At 33.7% G+C, this 15727-nt stretch overlaps 1 protein-coding gene across 2 annotated transcripts in view; it reads right to left on the reverse strand.

Moving 5' to 3' along the window:
• Window positions 1-445: 445 nt before the first annotated feature.
• The window catches only part of GABRA2 (gamma-aminobutyric acid type A receptor subunit alpha2), a 138485-nt gene continuing 123203 nt past the window's right edge, over window positions 446-15727 (reverse strand). The window contains exons 10-11 of one of the 2 annotated variants that reach the window (XM_067036042.1): window positions 11647-11826; window positions 452-7245 (exon numbers count right to left, since the gene is read on the reverse strand). In XM_067036042.1, the coding sequence (XP_066892143.1) occupies window positions 6949-7245; window positions 11647-11826 (477 nt within the window). In that variant the 3' untranslated portion in view covers window positions 452-6948. Of the gene's footprint in view, window positions 7246-11646; window positions 11827-15727 lie in introns of both variants that reach the window. The other variant, XM_059066309.2, reaches the window with a different exon arrangement.

A 15727-nucleotide genomic window follows, 5' to 3' on the forward strand; every position in this document is an offset into this window, starting at 1 on the left:
ATAATAAATAGAATGATGAACTTGAGTCTATCTAAAAAAATGAAAATCTTATTTATTTTATTTAGAAGTTTCATGTAAATGTGACACTTTTTATGATAGGAGGGAGCTAATTTTCTGGGTGAACTTTTATATTTTCCATAGCACCACTTTCTTAAAGTGTTAAAGAGATCAACATTAACAATTCTCTTTAATCAACATTAAAGAGATTAACATTAACTCCCCCTAAAATTTCAGGGTAGGTTTGGACTTTTCCTCTCACCCTATAACCTTTTTATTTTAAAAAGAAATTTAAGAAACCAATAAAATTTAAAATCACTATTACAGAATGTTAGTGTTATATCCCAATATTTTAAAAGTCACATTTACAATAAATTCAATTCTTGTAAGCAAACTTGTAACGAATAATTAGAGTATAAAAAACACAATTTTCAGATCAAATATATTTAAATTAATTTTAATAAGTACAAAAAGATAATGTTTAGCATTAATCTGCATGTGATTAATTAAGAATGTTTAAATAGCAAGCATACTGACACATTCAATAAAGGTCAAGTTATCTTACATACATAAAAAATGACTTTTCCCAATTACAGCAAGGTCACAAATTACAAATATAATTAGCTTCAGAATGATTTTTCAAACAAGAAAACTTACCATACAAGCGTACTGTCACCCTGAAAATTTAAAATTAATGAATACTCAAAGTTTAGTTTTGGAGCTTTATCATGCATTCTCTATGCATGTGATTGTATTATTAATGTGTAGCAAGAGGAAAACATTCCTTTCCTTTTTGTTTTTTGCTTTTCTAATTTAGCAACAAGTATGAAGCTTTCTTAAGTTTCCATGCATCTGACCTCTAAAGGGAATATTTCATGAAAGGTCACATTCCTCTGTTTGGAGCACCCTAAATCCTGAATTTGTATCTGCTCAAGAGAATCTTGAAAAAAATGAGATACCAGTAAACCTGAAATCAATTATGGAGCAGGCACCCAAGATCAACAATCAAGGACTTATCCATGGATGGTAATGTTTAATTCATGAAAACTGTAACTCAAAGTTCAGTTTCATTTAGGCCTTTCCAATCATACATTAAACTTGTTCACATATTATGCTGGGTTTAAAACACAGCCAACTGCTTCAACTACTGTGTTGAATATTTAAAAATAAATAGTTGGGAACAAATCTTTAAGCCATTATCCCTAAAGTAAGTCTGTGTCTAACACCTTTGTTTTGCTTTCCTAAAACCATTTGTTTTCATAAATCAATTTTGTTGGAGTTACGTTTATCTATCCAATAATATAGGCTTGCATTTGGCAACTTGTTGTGGTAAAATAAGTCTTCTAAAACAAAACATAAAAAACAAATTTTTACACCAAGTAAGCTAATTTAACACTTACAGTGCCAATACTGGTATTTATATGGTGTCAGATTAGACTTCTTTCTATAAACAGTAATTTGTAACAAACTAATGAAATCAATACATAATCCTTGAAGTTCATGTTTTAAAAGTCATAAAACAAACAATATGGCAAATAAAAACAAAATCTCTCCAACCCCTAACACAAAACTGTCAAAAAAATTTTTTTAAAAAGAAGAAAAATAAAATAAAGAGGGAAGTGCTTATTATTTTGTGTGCTTAATCAACTGTAATCATTTTTTATACGTTATTATACCTATGGACCAAAGAAGAAAAATGTAATATATTCCCAGAAACTAAATTGTAAACAATATTAGTGAATACCTAGTTTTACAAAAAGGGATTCTTGGTTGCTGTACAATTCAAAAAGATATAAAATTAACCAGAGACAAATATAGTAGATAACTTGGTATTTGCAAATGATCAACAGGATATTAAATTTAATGGAGGCTTTAACAAACCTCCATTGAGAAACTTGCAATTCAAAGATTTTTCTATCTTACCTTACCAGCACAATTGTGATATCATTTTGAATTTAATGGCTCAAAAGAGCCAACCAGAAATACAACAGAAAAATGTTTACACCTTTGTAGGAAGGATATTTTTTAAGAATATATAGGGCTCAAGACTAAATTCCAATGAATAAGTTGGTTGGATCTATTGAAAAAAACTATTCTATTGACTAAATTAATCACTAGTTTAAAAAGAGCTATGTTTGGAATTAGATCCATTATAAAATAAATTGTTTAGATTTCATAAATTTCTCAAAATATTCTTTTATACCTGGAAAATACACACATATACACACACACACACACACACACACACACACACACACACCTACTTCTAATCAAAGCTAAGACCTTATTAAAGGTTCTTTGAGAGTATTACTTTAAACTGACACACAAACCTGTTCTTCGTTCTTCCCTACTGGCAAATATTAACTGATGTTATGTACTAACTTCAACGTAAAGTGGTTTGAAGTGGGGTATATAATTACATGTATTTTTTAAAGTTCTTCATAAAAACAGGCAAAAATACAATATTTTACCTAAATAAGGTTGAAAACTGTGGTCTAAATATGTTGGATAATTAAGAATTTTTGAGAAAAACGATATAAAATTCTTATAAGAAATAGATTTTCATTACCTTTCCCAAATGCCTTTCACATGAACTTAATCTATCTTAGCATTTTAATCATGATGCTTACCTTGATAGAATCATGACTGTTAAATATCTCTGTATATACTTATGTATGTATAATTTCTCACCTTTCTTAGAAATTAAAAAGGGGAAATGCCTCACTAGGTTTAACTAGCAACAGATCTTTTTCAAGTGGGATTTTCTCTTTGATTTTTTTTCCCCTGTTTTTGAGGCCTTGAATTTGTTTTTGAATTTGATGAAAATATGAGTGCATAAATATTAATGGAAAAGATTAGTATCTTTCATATAAATGTTGATAACACAAGATTATGGATATTAAGAATTTTATTAAATGCTGAATTTCATTTCTTAAAGCATGAATTCAATAGAAAAAATATCATAATTTGTCTTGTTCACACTGTTATGATTTTGATTCAGTGTCTCTGGTTCCTAAGCATGCAAGTGTTGAAAATAACCACACCCCACCCCAGTTTTAATTTTATGCTTCTGGATACTTTGGATTAAGAAAAGGTAAGCCCAAGCTTCCCATAAGACCTCAATTAAAAAGAAAATAAGTGCACTACATGGTAGCAATCAGTCAACTCATAATTCTCTTGAAATTCTGAATCTTTTTATAGAAAAAAAATCTGAGAATTACTTCAAACATATGCAGATGGATATAGGAATGCCAGAGAACTAATAACAAGAACACCAGTATAATAAAGCTATTAATATGGTCCCAAATTTCAAAATAAGTCATAAAAATGTTGATGTTTCACAGGCATTGTCTGTGGGTAACAAGTATGAAGCATTTGAAAACAAATTCTTAATAGATAATGAAGAACCATGACTTTGCAGAAGGTGGACCTGAGCTACTTCCCTTATCCTCCCATTGAATGATGACAGGTTCTGTCAAAGTACAATATCCATAGGCTCCATAGAGCTTCTCTGCCTTTTTAGAACCTATGATATTATGGCAGAGTTGAGTTCCTTCAACCAGCAATATGAAAAGAGCCACATATATGTATATATACCAAAAACTGTGAGTGAAGTAATAGCTTTTGTGCTCTTTTTAAACAAACTATGAGCTATTCCAAAAAATTGGAAATGTGGCTCAAGGGGATCATTTGTCCAAACCTGAGATAAATCCGAAATAGTGAGATCCCTGAAAAGATTGCTAAACATGAAGATTGGCACTTTAAAAATCACTGAAGTTTAAAAAAAATTATTAGATGGTTCTATATTAGTTCCATTTTATATTCAAACAAATAGAAACATAAATAGAAGAAAAGAGCAAAACAGTCACCATCTTAGCACACTCGTGATCTCATAGCTCAATAAACAACTCTCAGTGCTAAATTAAGTTATGTATTACATTTGGTCTTTTATTTAAAGCCTTTACAAGAATGAGATGCACTTTGATTTTCAACTGAATTATGTGGATGTGATGTGAGTGGTAGTGACACTATACAGATGGCATGGCTAATAGTAGGAGGTAAAAAATATTTGTTGAACAAATATTAGCTTAATCAGAGCAGTAACTATACAATAATGAGATTATATCTCTATATATGTACATGTATTTATCTACATTTAGTACATACCATAACTCTTTATGTCAATATACAGCTGCATAAAATAATCATAATATTATGGGTCAAAGAGACCATTGTTAGTTTATTAAAAATGTTTCCCCCCAAATTAATCTTATTTTAATAAATCCATGTCACTTTTTTGTGTTTTGAAAATGATTTATGGAAGGGAGAATAATTGTAAAGACTCTGCTTCTATAATTTAAAATCCTTTTCCATGGAGCATCCTCCCTCTCTCCAGCAAGACTAAAAGCTCCTTTTTATTTATCTAAACTTTAAAAGATTAAGAAGTGTGTAAAACAAAATTCCACAAAAGTAAGAGAAGTAATAGAAAATCCTGATCCACATTATTGGAATTTCTCTACCGTCAGGATATCATGAGGCTCAAATTAGATTTTAACAGTTGAAAGAAAAAATAAAGATAACAATAATGATAACTTTTCTGGTCAATCTACCATAACTTTTAATAAAACAGGTATCATCAATGTAGGTACAGCCTTTTGCCAAAGGTATAGATGAGTCTTTCCTGTTATCCTACAGAAACTGCTATTCACAAATACTTTTACATATGTACATATTTATAAATTTATAATGTATAGTCACACATTAAGGGGGAAATGCAGAACTCATAAGAACAATATTTAAAGTGTCTAACAATACATACGGTACACAGCATTTTTTATTGCTTGTCTTCAGGCATTGTGTACTGTCTTAGACTACCACACCCTTCCCTAAACAGCCCAGAAGAGCTATGCTATATTTAAATGTGTAAGAAAATAGGATATCTTCCGTTCCAGTGTATGAATAAAGTGCACTTTTAAAAACAATTTAGATGACAAAGAAGGTGCTATTGGAAGGGAATTAAATAAATACATTTATTGGCTCATGTAACAAATTTATTTTATTAAGGATTATGGATTACTTGTCATGAGGGAATTTTTAATGTCAAGGCTGTCTTCACCGCAAATTCTGTTAATAAGATGAATTTGTGACCTTGGTATTAATACAATCATGCAAATCACATAACAGAATCACACTGAAACAAAGAAAATGAAAAAAATAAAATTTAAACAAGGCAAAGAAATAGCAGTTTTTGTTGTTATTTTGCTTATTTCCATAAGATACTCCTTTTATTGATTTTATGAACATACCTTTTTATGCACTATACTGAAATACTGTACAAAACTGCAAGAAATGCCACTATTTGACTACTTACGTTTCTACAAAAACACCATCATATAGGTGTATCTATTAGTAAAGGTCAGCTAATAACTGCTAATGTATATGTGAGTCAAAAGGATTTTAAGTTTGCCCAAAATGTTGAATCTAGGCATGAGACACAACTATTAATTTCTATTAACATATTTCAGGGACATAAAGAGTATTTTTTAAATACTGAAAGGAAAATGAATTTTACTCATTAATAATTAGTAATTATATAAAATTGAAAATTGTGGTTTCTAATTTAGCTACATGTTTGTGTGTGTATCCTAATTGAGCTAATTGTGTGTGCATGTGTGTGCGTGAGTGTGTGTGTGTGTGTCTGTGTGTGTGTCTGTGCATGTGAACTAATCCGCAATCTGTTGGTGATGCTTTAAAGTTTCAGTTTAAAAATGTTCAACTCCTACCAAAACCTCTTCAGGTATACAAAGCTGCAAATTTGAGTCAGAGAAATTTAAAGTTGCAATTTACAAAAGCAGATTTACATTAATTCTTATCTGAAAGAGCTGCTTTCAAGACAGAAAAATGTGCCAATTAACTGCCCTTTCCTTTGTAATTAGTGGCTTCTGAGTCCTGATGAAAAGAAGCCTTAAGGCAGAATTTGCAGTAAACAGGAAAGGAGAGAATCGTATAAGTGCTTATATATATTCTGTGACACCTATGAATTCTCATTGATGGGAGTTTTTGGCACAATTTTCTAATCCAGTATGAATGTTGCTCCACAGCAGCCAAACTGGATGTTTTTTCCAGTCTCCAGCACCAAGAAAATTTAGCTGATCAATTTCAATACAACACATACTGGAAAGAGTAAGACCTATTTATTGTCTTTTTTTAAAATTTAAGGTAGTTTTCAATGATTAAAATAATCTGTAGGATTTCAATTATTACTTTCAAATAAACTCTGATGCTAAAAGTGTGATGACCATGACATTCCAATAGTTATTAAATTCTAGGCATAATGAACATCCTGTCAGGGTGACTCATAATTATTTGAATTTGTCATGCTGTAATATGTACATGGCTATAGACACTATACAGAGTAATTAAAAGCTGATTTCAAATCTCTAGTTTTTCTTCTGATGTGTACTAAGCTTCCAATTATACTAGCAGGGATTCTGAGCACTCAGGAAGGGAACTGATGTTGCAGATATGAGGTTCTGTTATTTAGAGGAATTCATCTTGGAACGACAATATTTACATTATAGTTATGCAACAGTAGAAAATACTCCTATGTAAGACCTAAATCAAAAGGGTCCATAAAATGTGGTATAGGATCTCCATTTTCATCACTGTTAGGAAAAGAGAAAATAAATCAGGTCATCTGAAATCCACTTTAAACCAGTTCCTAGGGTAAATCTTTTAAAAAGGCAATGGCTTTTTGGGCATGGGGTGCTTTCTGCCTGCAGTACCACAAGTTAGCAAATGCGTGTCTCTATTAGAGGTCTATAAGCTATGTTGCTATATACATACTGTACATGTTGGTTCACAAATTAGCAGTTATTAGTCAGACTGTACATGGCAAAACAAACCAGGTTTAATGTTGCTATACATCCCAAAGACAACCTGTGTCTAGATTCAAGGACTGACCCCTAATACAGGTTCTCTATTTAAGTATGTAGCCCAGTAAACTAAATTAAATGTACCAAACAAAACTGGGAAAACTATTCTGGACATTCTGTCAATTTTGCTAACACTGTTGAAGGTTTTCTTGGCTTCGGCTGGCTTGTTTTCCGGCTTCTTGTTGGGTTCTGGCGTGGTTGCACTCTTGGAGATGGTGGAGAGAACTGGGTCTTTTGAAAGATTCGGGGCATAATTGGCAACTGCCACTGCATAAGCATTGTTCTGTATCATGACAGAGGCTTTTTCTTTTTTCTATTGAAAAATACAAGAATTAACAGAATGTGGGTTGAGACTGCTTCTTAACATTTTCCAAACTCCAATTCAAATTCTGAAGAAAAGTATCTTGATAAGCATCATTATCCATTAGAAACAAGGAATTTAGGGAAATAAATGTAGTTTATTAAGTCCTAAAACCATGAAGGAGAGGAAACCCCCAGAGTAAATCAATGATATCATTTTCCCGGAGAACCATTTTCTTGTTGTTTACATGGAACACTGACAATCAAAAATACAACTTTAACAAATGACACATTTCTGACTCTTACAAGTCACTCAAATATTGGTTGAATGAATGTGTGAATGAATAAATGAAATGTAGACATAATTTAACACGAGGAATGATCATCTACAGTGAATGATCTCAAATTTTGAATTAATAATTTAATTTCTTTAACTTGATAACAGGATTTCTCCCCTTCATGTCAAAATCATGTTTTACTCAGATGGTAGGAAATTGTATCCATATACAGATGTTAGTGTAATAAATACTAAGAACATAGAAGGAAGATGAAATATAAACCTTTGGATTTCTGCCTAGCTCATCCACAACATGTTTCTCCTTATACTTCCCAGTTCAGTTCTCACCCACTTTAGTCTGGGTCACAGTTTTCTCCTGCCTGGAGCAAGCAGCATTTCTTTGTACTCTTCCACTTGGCTTGACCTCATCCAATCATTAGTCAAACTACAACCGCCATGGGGACTTTTTAAAGACATAAATTGGATGGGGTCACTTGTCTGTTTGAATCTCTTAAATACCATCTCATGGAACTTAGAATAAAATCAACACTTCCTGCCATGGTGTCTTTTTTTGTTCATTATATACCAGTCTCACTGAAATACCTTTCATTTGGAGGACTTATTTGTTTGATGCCTTTGGCTATGCTACTTCTGGTAGGGCCAGAGTAAAGGGACAAAGTAGGTAATTAAATAATTAATCCCACTAGGGGACTGTAAGTAAAGAAAAAAGTATGGGATACTCCTGTAAGTTAATGAACACTCTAGAAAGCAGGTTTGCTTAGCCACAAAACCAAGCAGGCTTGCTTAGCAACAAAACCATGAAACAGAAGCATGAGACATGCCCCAAAACAATAAAACAATGGTGGCATGAGACCCACATCCTTCCCAGTGAGCTCAGAAGTTAATGTTTCCTAGGACACGTTCCTATATGCACACTAAAAACAAAAATATAAGGAAAAGTGACATACTGAAACCTGAGATGATTTCACATTTTTAGCATAAGTTACCACCTTTTTGCTCATTTCCATTGAGGCATGACTGTCCCAGCTTGACCATGTAGGGACAAGAAAACTCCCCTGCCTGACGTGGAGGAGGAATTGATGATAGAAGCATGACATCTAATCAAGAATGAGGAAGAATGGGGTTATTTCCCCCTTGCACTGTTCCTTTGATTATAAAACTGTTGCCCGCTAAGTTCTTGGGGCACAGCACCCTCTGGCCTGCCTACCTGTAAGCCTCACAAGCATCCTATTCTAATACATCACTTCTTATCTATCTCTTTGTCTCTCACTTAATTCTTTCTGCACTGAGACATAAAGAACCTGAACTCGGAGTCCCCTGAAATGCCACCTAGTGGTTTCACTTCCTCATTCTGGAATGGCGTCCCTCCATCCCATTTTCCACGTGATCAATATACCCTCTCATATTGTGGTCTTGGTTGAAGTGTCACTTCCTCAGAAAGTACTTCCTAACCACTCTATCTAATGTCATCCTGGCTCCCCATCTATACTCTTTTAGAGCACCCAGTAACTTCCATCATGTCATTTTTCAAAATGAGTAAATTCTTTCTTTAGTTGTATGATTATTTGACTGACATCTTCCTTTCCTATTAGAATCTAAGTTCAGTGAAGGCTGGTGCTATTTCTGTCTTGTTCACCATTATAACCTTAGCATGATTCCTTCCATGAGGTAGGCATGTAATATGTAGCCAAATTAATGAAACCTGAAAATATTTACTCAACATTAAATAATAATATTTAATGAAACCTGGAAAACTATTTAACTGCACTTCTGTACTAATACAAAGTCATTGCTAGTTATCTAAATGCAAACAAATTTGAGCCAGCAATGAATTATCCAAAATAGTGAATTGGGTAAATCAACAGATTTATAGGACCAATTGACCTAGAACAGAATTTCAAGTATCAGTATTTTGAATAAGAATTCTCAAAATGTCCAGGTAAAATAAGATAAAAAAGGGCCTCTGAAAGCCCAGGAGGATCTGTAAACAGGCCCACATTTCCTGTTCTTCACTGGCACTGGGTTTCTCCCTCACCTCTTTCCCTTGCTGATAAGGCATTCTTCCAGACCTGGCTGGAGCATAAAAGGAAAAGGGGTGAGGGATTACCATTTGTAGCTTTATGAAAGCTATAAAACAGCTTTTCCCATGTTACACATGGAGGGTAATCCTCAAGCATATAACTGGTAGCAATGATAACTAACACCTTGTGAGCCCTAGGATGTGTCAGGTTGAGTGTTAAGCCTAAGGGTGTCATTGGTGACAAAATTCACTACTGGATAAGAATAAGTTCTATGTTGTAACCCCAAGTTACAAAATCAGAAACAGAAGCTAAAGAGGTTTTGTGACATGACCAGGTCTCCTGTCTACTAAGTGGCTAAAAAAGCACACAAACTCAAATGTGTGTGGCTTCCAAACCTCTGCTTTAAACAGCATGCCTCGTGACTTTACCTCTGAGGAAGCTTGTGAATATCTTTTTCTCAAGATTTTCCAATTGAAGTTTATATTACTAGGTCAACCTTCTAAAAGGACTTTTTAATCCATAAAGTTCTGACATATAGTGTTTATATTATTATTTCAATTATACCTAAACATCACTTAAACTGATACCGAATTGCAGAGATTGGGCAATGCAGAATTCCTAGTAAAGTTCCTGGCACAGGGCAGGCTCAAAAAATGTTTGCTTCATGATAAATAAATGACATCTACTAGAATGATTACTGTGATAATATGTGTATATAGGTATATATAATATATATAAGCATATAATGTATTTTATAGAATACAGTAACCATTTATTAGATAAATAGAAATAGATTCTAATAGTGTGTTCTGCAATTCTATTATGTAGTTATCCCGGAAGTCCTCAATTTCACCATCTATAGGTGTAGGAGACTGAGAAATAATAAAATAAGCTCAACTGAAAAACAGTGCTGCGGAACTTCCACGTTTGTGGAAACTGTTTCACTTCTGATTGAGACATATAAGAGGGAAGTGGGAAAATATGACTATACACTAAAACAGCAAATGATTTATTTTTATACATTACTTGGTGAAAAAAGTAAATTATGCTGCATTAGAATCAGTGGATGCTGTTACTTAAGTGGAATGAAAAGGGAATATAACCCATACTAATTAAACTTTCTATTTTTTAAATGATGTTTTATAAGAATCAGAATATTTTTTTTTTTTTTCGTGGTACGCGGGCCTCTCACTGTTGCGGCCTCTCCCATTGCGGAGCACAGGCTCCGGACGCGCAGGCTCAGTGGCCATGGCTCCCGGGCCCAGCCGCTCCGCGGCATGTGGGATCTTCCCAGACCGGAGCACGAACCCGTGTCCCCTGCATCGGCAGGACTCTCAACCACTGCGCCACCAGGGAAGCCCGAATCAGAATATTCTGAGGTTATTACTTTATTAGAGTGTCTAAATATATAATTAAAATTTTAAGTCTGGAAAATTCCTGATTACAGAAATCAAAACATCTTACACATCGTGGCAAACCAGTTTTGGCTTTCTTGGAGTATTAGATAAAAAGAAGTGTTAGTAAATTGAGCAAATGCTCTAGCTAAAATATAGACACCTAGGGCTTCCCTGGTGGCGCAGTGGTTGAGAGTCCGCCTGCCGATGCAGGGGACACGAGTTCGTGAGCCGGTCCGGGAAGATCCCACATGCCGCGGAGTGGCTGGTCCCGTGAGCCATGGCCGCTGAGCCTGCGCGTCCGGAGCCTGTGCTCCGCAACGGGAGAGGCCACAGCAGTGAGAGGCCCGCGTACCGCAAAAAAAAAAAAAAAAAAAAAAAAAAGAAAAGACACCTAGTAGTGAAGTGACCTAGGATATAAATGAGAATAACAATCCCATAGTTTCAGAGTTGGAAAGAATCTCAGAGACTGAATAAGGAAATGGAGCTCTCATAAATACAACACTAAATACAACAGTATTTGGAGAAAACCCCAGGTTTACAAAGTGGCCAATTTATGCTCTTTCTACATACCATGTTGCTTTTTTACAGTCATTGTGGCTACTAGAAAGCCCATTACTTGTAAAACAAGAACATGCTCCCTTGTCAGATAATGCTATTGTTAACTGCTAACCATCCTGACTGAGAAAAGTGATACTTACAGAAGAGTGTTTGAAGGTTATACAGTCCATCCACTTCTCTAAGTACTCTAAAGTCTTTCCTTGGATTAAACTGGGCCATGATAAAGCTATATACTTGGACCATATTAACTTAGCTCCTTGAAGAATTGCCTTCACTGAGTTGTATATTAATATAATGCCTTCAGCTTTTATTGAAGGGGACTACAAGAAACATCAATATGAAATTCATTACTGCTTTTATTGGGAAAATGTTGACATTACTTGCAATAGCACCCAACTTTCCCTAATATAAAACCCATATGATATTATTTAAAAAAAGAGATTTTTTAGTATAGGACAATCGTTCTTTCTGAGGAAATTTATACATCCATTTTTTTGGTTAAAGAAAGATAAGTTTCCCCAATGGTTTACTCTCATAGCCAAGAAGCTCAAGATTTGAATCTCAGCATACTCTAGCTATGAACAACAGTTAATGTCTGGCCCAAATGGTGGACATATTTGCAGTCTATTTTCCTTCATTCTGATTTTCTACTTCTATTTATTTATTTTATTATTTATTTATTTATTTTTATTTTCTATTTATTTATTTTTATTTATAATAATTTAAGTACATGCATTATTTTGGTAAACTGCCTGAAATGCTTTTGGAACAAGGCATGATGTTTAAAAATGCATATAAATGAATAAAAACACTTGAAATACGATGTTTTCTATGAATTGCATGGAGTGAATCACAAAACAATGGCACATTTCATGTTAGTTTGGATATTATGGTGCTATGCCTATATTTCAAGTAATTTAATATATAGTGTATTTCCAGAGAATATGCTTTTCTTGGCCAGTGTAGAACCACTGACTCAGATTTAGAAATAAAAACACTCTCAAGAGACAAAAGGTATTTTTAAAATTTTAATTCAAATAAACTATGTGTTAATTGCTCTGTAGGTACTGGCAGAGAAATAATGAATAAGACAAAACTATTATCCTCTTAGATCAGGTAACCTACAGTTAGAAACAGATTTGTTTATAATAAAAGTATAATTTTAATGAGGTTACATAAAAGAAATTCATGCCAGGTACTGTAGAAAGATAATGGGGGGATGGCAATTAGATACAATTGGATAGATTTGAAGGAATAAGTAGTTCATCAGTTAGAAGAGAAAGGAGAGAGCATTTTAGCAAGAGGGATGAACACATCTAATACCATGGAGATGTGTAGGGGCATGGAATTGGGAGATGTTTTTAATGGCTAGAGGAAGCATATGAGCATGGACTTTAGATTTGTGTTCAATCTTGGATTCACCACTTATTTGATGTGTGATCCTGAGCAAGTAATTTTACTTGACCAATCTTATATTTCCTCATTTCTAACATGGAGATATTCCCAGGCACATAGTAGTAAGTGCACAATAAATAACACACACACAAAATTTCTTATTATTCATCATGTAAACAAATATATGAGAAGGCTATATATTTGGACCAAATCAGCTGAGCTGCTTGAAGAATTGCTTTCAAAAATTCATTAAAGAGCTTAAAAATTAAATGAACAGATTTCTGCTTTAGAAAGATAACTCTGTCACTACTGTAGAGGATGGATGAAAGGGAGACATGATTTAGAGATAATGAGGAATAAAGAGTCTCAAAATAATGAGACATGGCAAGGACATGGTCTATGACATATAGGTAGGAGAATGGACACCATTCAATGACTGATTAGGTCTTAAGGGTAACTTCCAAGTTGTTGGTTTTGCCATGAACTGAGGTATACATGAAAAAAAAATAGGCATTTAGGAGATTTTTTGTTTGTTTGTTGTTTCTTTCACGTTTTAAAAGATATGTAAAGACTGAAATGTCATATTCGTGTAGAAATGCCTAGGGAACAGGTTGGATATATGAGCTTGGAACTTAAAAGAAAAGTATGGGGTGTACCTGTAGATAATAACTGTGGAAGGTAAGATAAAGGTGTTGGCTATAGTTGTGATTTGGTTATACTTCATTAATTCATACCATATTTATTGAGCAACTAACATATACTAGGCCCTGTGCAAACGGACAAGGATAAATGATTTATTAAAATAAACATGGTGATTGTTATCATGATCAGTGAAGGAGGCGGGATATAAACATGCAATTACAAACTGTGGTAAAGAATTAAATGCAAAAGAGCAGGATACTATACACACTTATAAAGTGATCTAATTATTCAGGGGTGTGGGGAGCAAGTGTTCAGAAATTTCCTGAGGATTGGTATATGTGCTGAAGATGAGTAGGTTTTACCTATTTGGATATAATAAATAATGAACAGTGTGCTTGGTGTTGCTGACATTCCTACAAGTATTGTCAGTAAAATCCTTAAAGTGAGAATCACATATGAATAGTAAAAACAAAAACATAAAATAAATGTAAATTACTATCTTTGGGGATAAACAACAGCAGATGCTAAGAAGATTGGATCTACTCTGAACTCAGGCAAAGAATCTCAAAGAACAGAATGAATAGTGGTAGCTGCCAAGATTTGAGGAAGGAAGTTGATATTCTAAGGCCTGTTTTAAAGACCTAGCAGAAGAGAAAAAGTTGCTGACTTGGGCCTGAAATGGAATCTTGGTGTATTACAGTATTCAATGGGTTCAATGGGGATCCTTAAGAAAAATGGAAAATTATCTTACCTGAAAATGTAGAGGTCGTTGCTGTCCTTCAGTTATAGGACAATGAATGGAAAGAATTACAGAGAGCTGAGAATTAAACTAGAAGTGAGAACATACACATTATAAGCAATGTTTTCAAAAAGCTTGAATGGAGAAAAAGAGGGTGGAATCTGATAATGGGGGAATGGGTGACATACAATCTGGAGAGAGTTTTGGTTTTGCCTTTATGGTAAATTAAACATATTAAGCATCTTCAGAAACTTAAAGCAAGGAGACAATTGAAAAGGAAAAGATAGCTTTGAAGAAGTAGGAGAAGAAAATAAGAACTGATGCTTCAAGATTGAAAAAGGAACAAAAAGAAAAGAATCAAGAGATGGGGTGGAAGTCTTGAGGAAGTGGAAGAACACTGAGTGTAAGAGAAGGTTCCAGAAGAACTTGGGAGGTTGCATAAGTGGATATTTTCTTATATGGAAGGGCATAAATATTTGCCCTTCCATATAAGTTGGATTATTTGATCCACCACTACATTTTTAGAATGATAAAATTTTGTTGACTAATTTCACACCTGAGGCTAAAGGTATAGTGTACACACTTGTGCAAGATCACAGAGCAAGGTAGGCTTTGTCTTCTAATAGAGGGCTCAAATGTGTCTTGAATATGAAGTGAGTGGATTTATTTATTTATTTGCAAAAACTAACCTTAAAGATCAACAGAGCACAATCTACATGAAAATTGTATGTCAAATACATATCTCTTTCTTTCAAACATATAATATTAATATGAATCTCTGCATGATTATTCTTATGAGACAAATTAATACTTGCCAGTTAACAAACCTTTAATAACTTTTTATATACTCTTTGGATTGACAGATAATTTAAGTGCATTTACTCATGTTTACTAACTTCAAAAAAGAGGACTTCCTCCAGTCTGGTTAAACTGAAAGGATGCCAGTTTGGCCGATGGATAAAAACTTTGTATTTCAGAAAAATTATTGTTCTCCACTTAATTAAATCTAAGGATAACTAAAGCAGAGGTAAATTGCACTGAAATATTTTTTTTAGGCAGATGTGCTAGTTTGGGGCACTCTACTAGATTTCCTTTCAGTTCTCAGGACCTGGTTACTTCCAAGGTGGGTTTAGGAAATACCTCCCCAGATTCATTTCAATCATGAAAATGGATTGAGTACCCATTGATAAATTCACCACTGTAAAGGTTTAAAAGACTTTCCATGAAGGCAAAGAATTCTTCTCATTGGTATTACATTGCCAGATTTAATATCAGAAACTTATTTATTCTTTTATTCAACGAAACTTTCTGAAGTGCCTAGTAAGTGACTGACACTGTGCTTGGCACTCTAGCTGTGGAAAAGTGATTAAGAACAAGCAAGGTGCCTGATATAATGTTCCCTTTAACTTATCCACTGAACTTGAACCACTTATTACTGAAATAAT

This window comes from Kogia breviceps, chromosome 6, assembly GCF_026419965.1.
Source record: "Kogia breviceps isolate mKogBre1 chromosome 6, mKogBre1 haplotype 1, whole genome shotgun sequence".
Lineage (NCBI taxonomy): Eukaryota > Metazoa > Chordata > Mammalia > Artiodactyla > Physeteridae > Kogia > Kogia breviceps.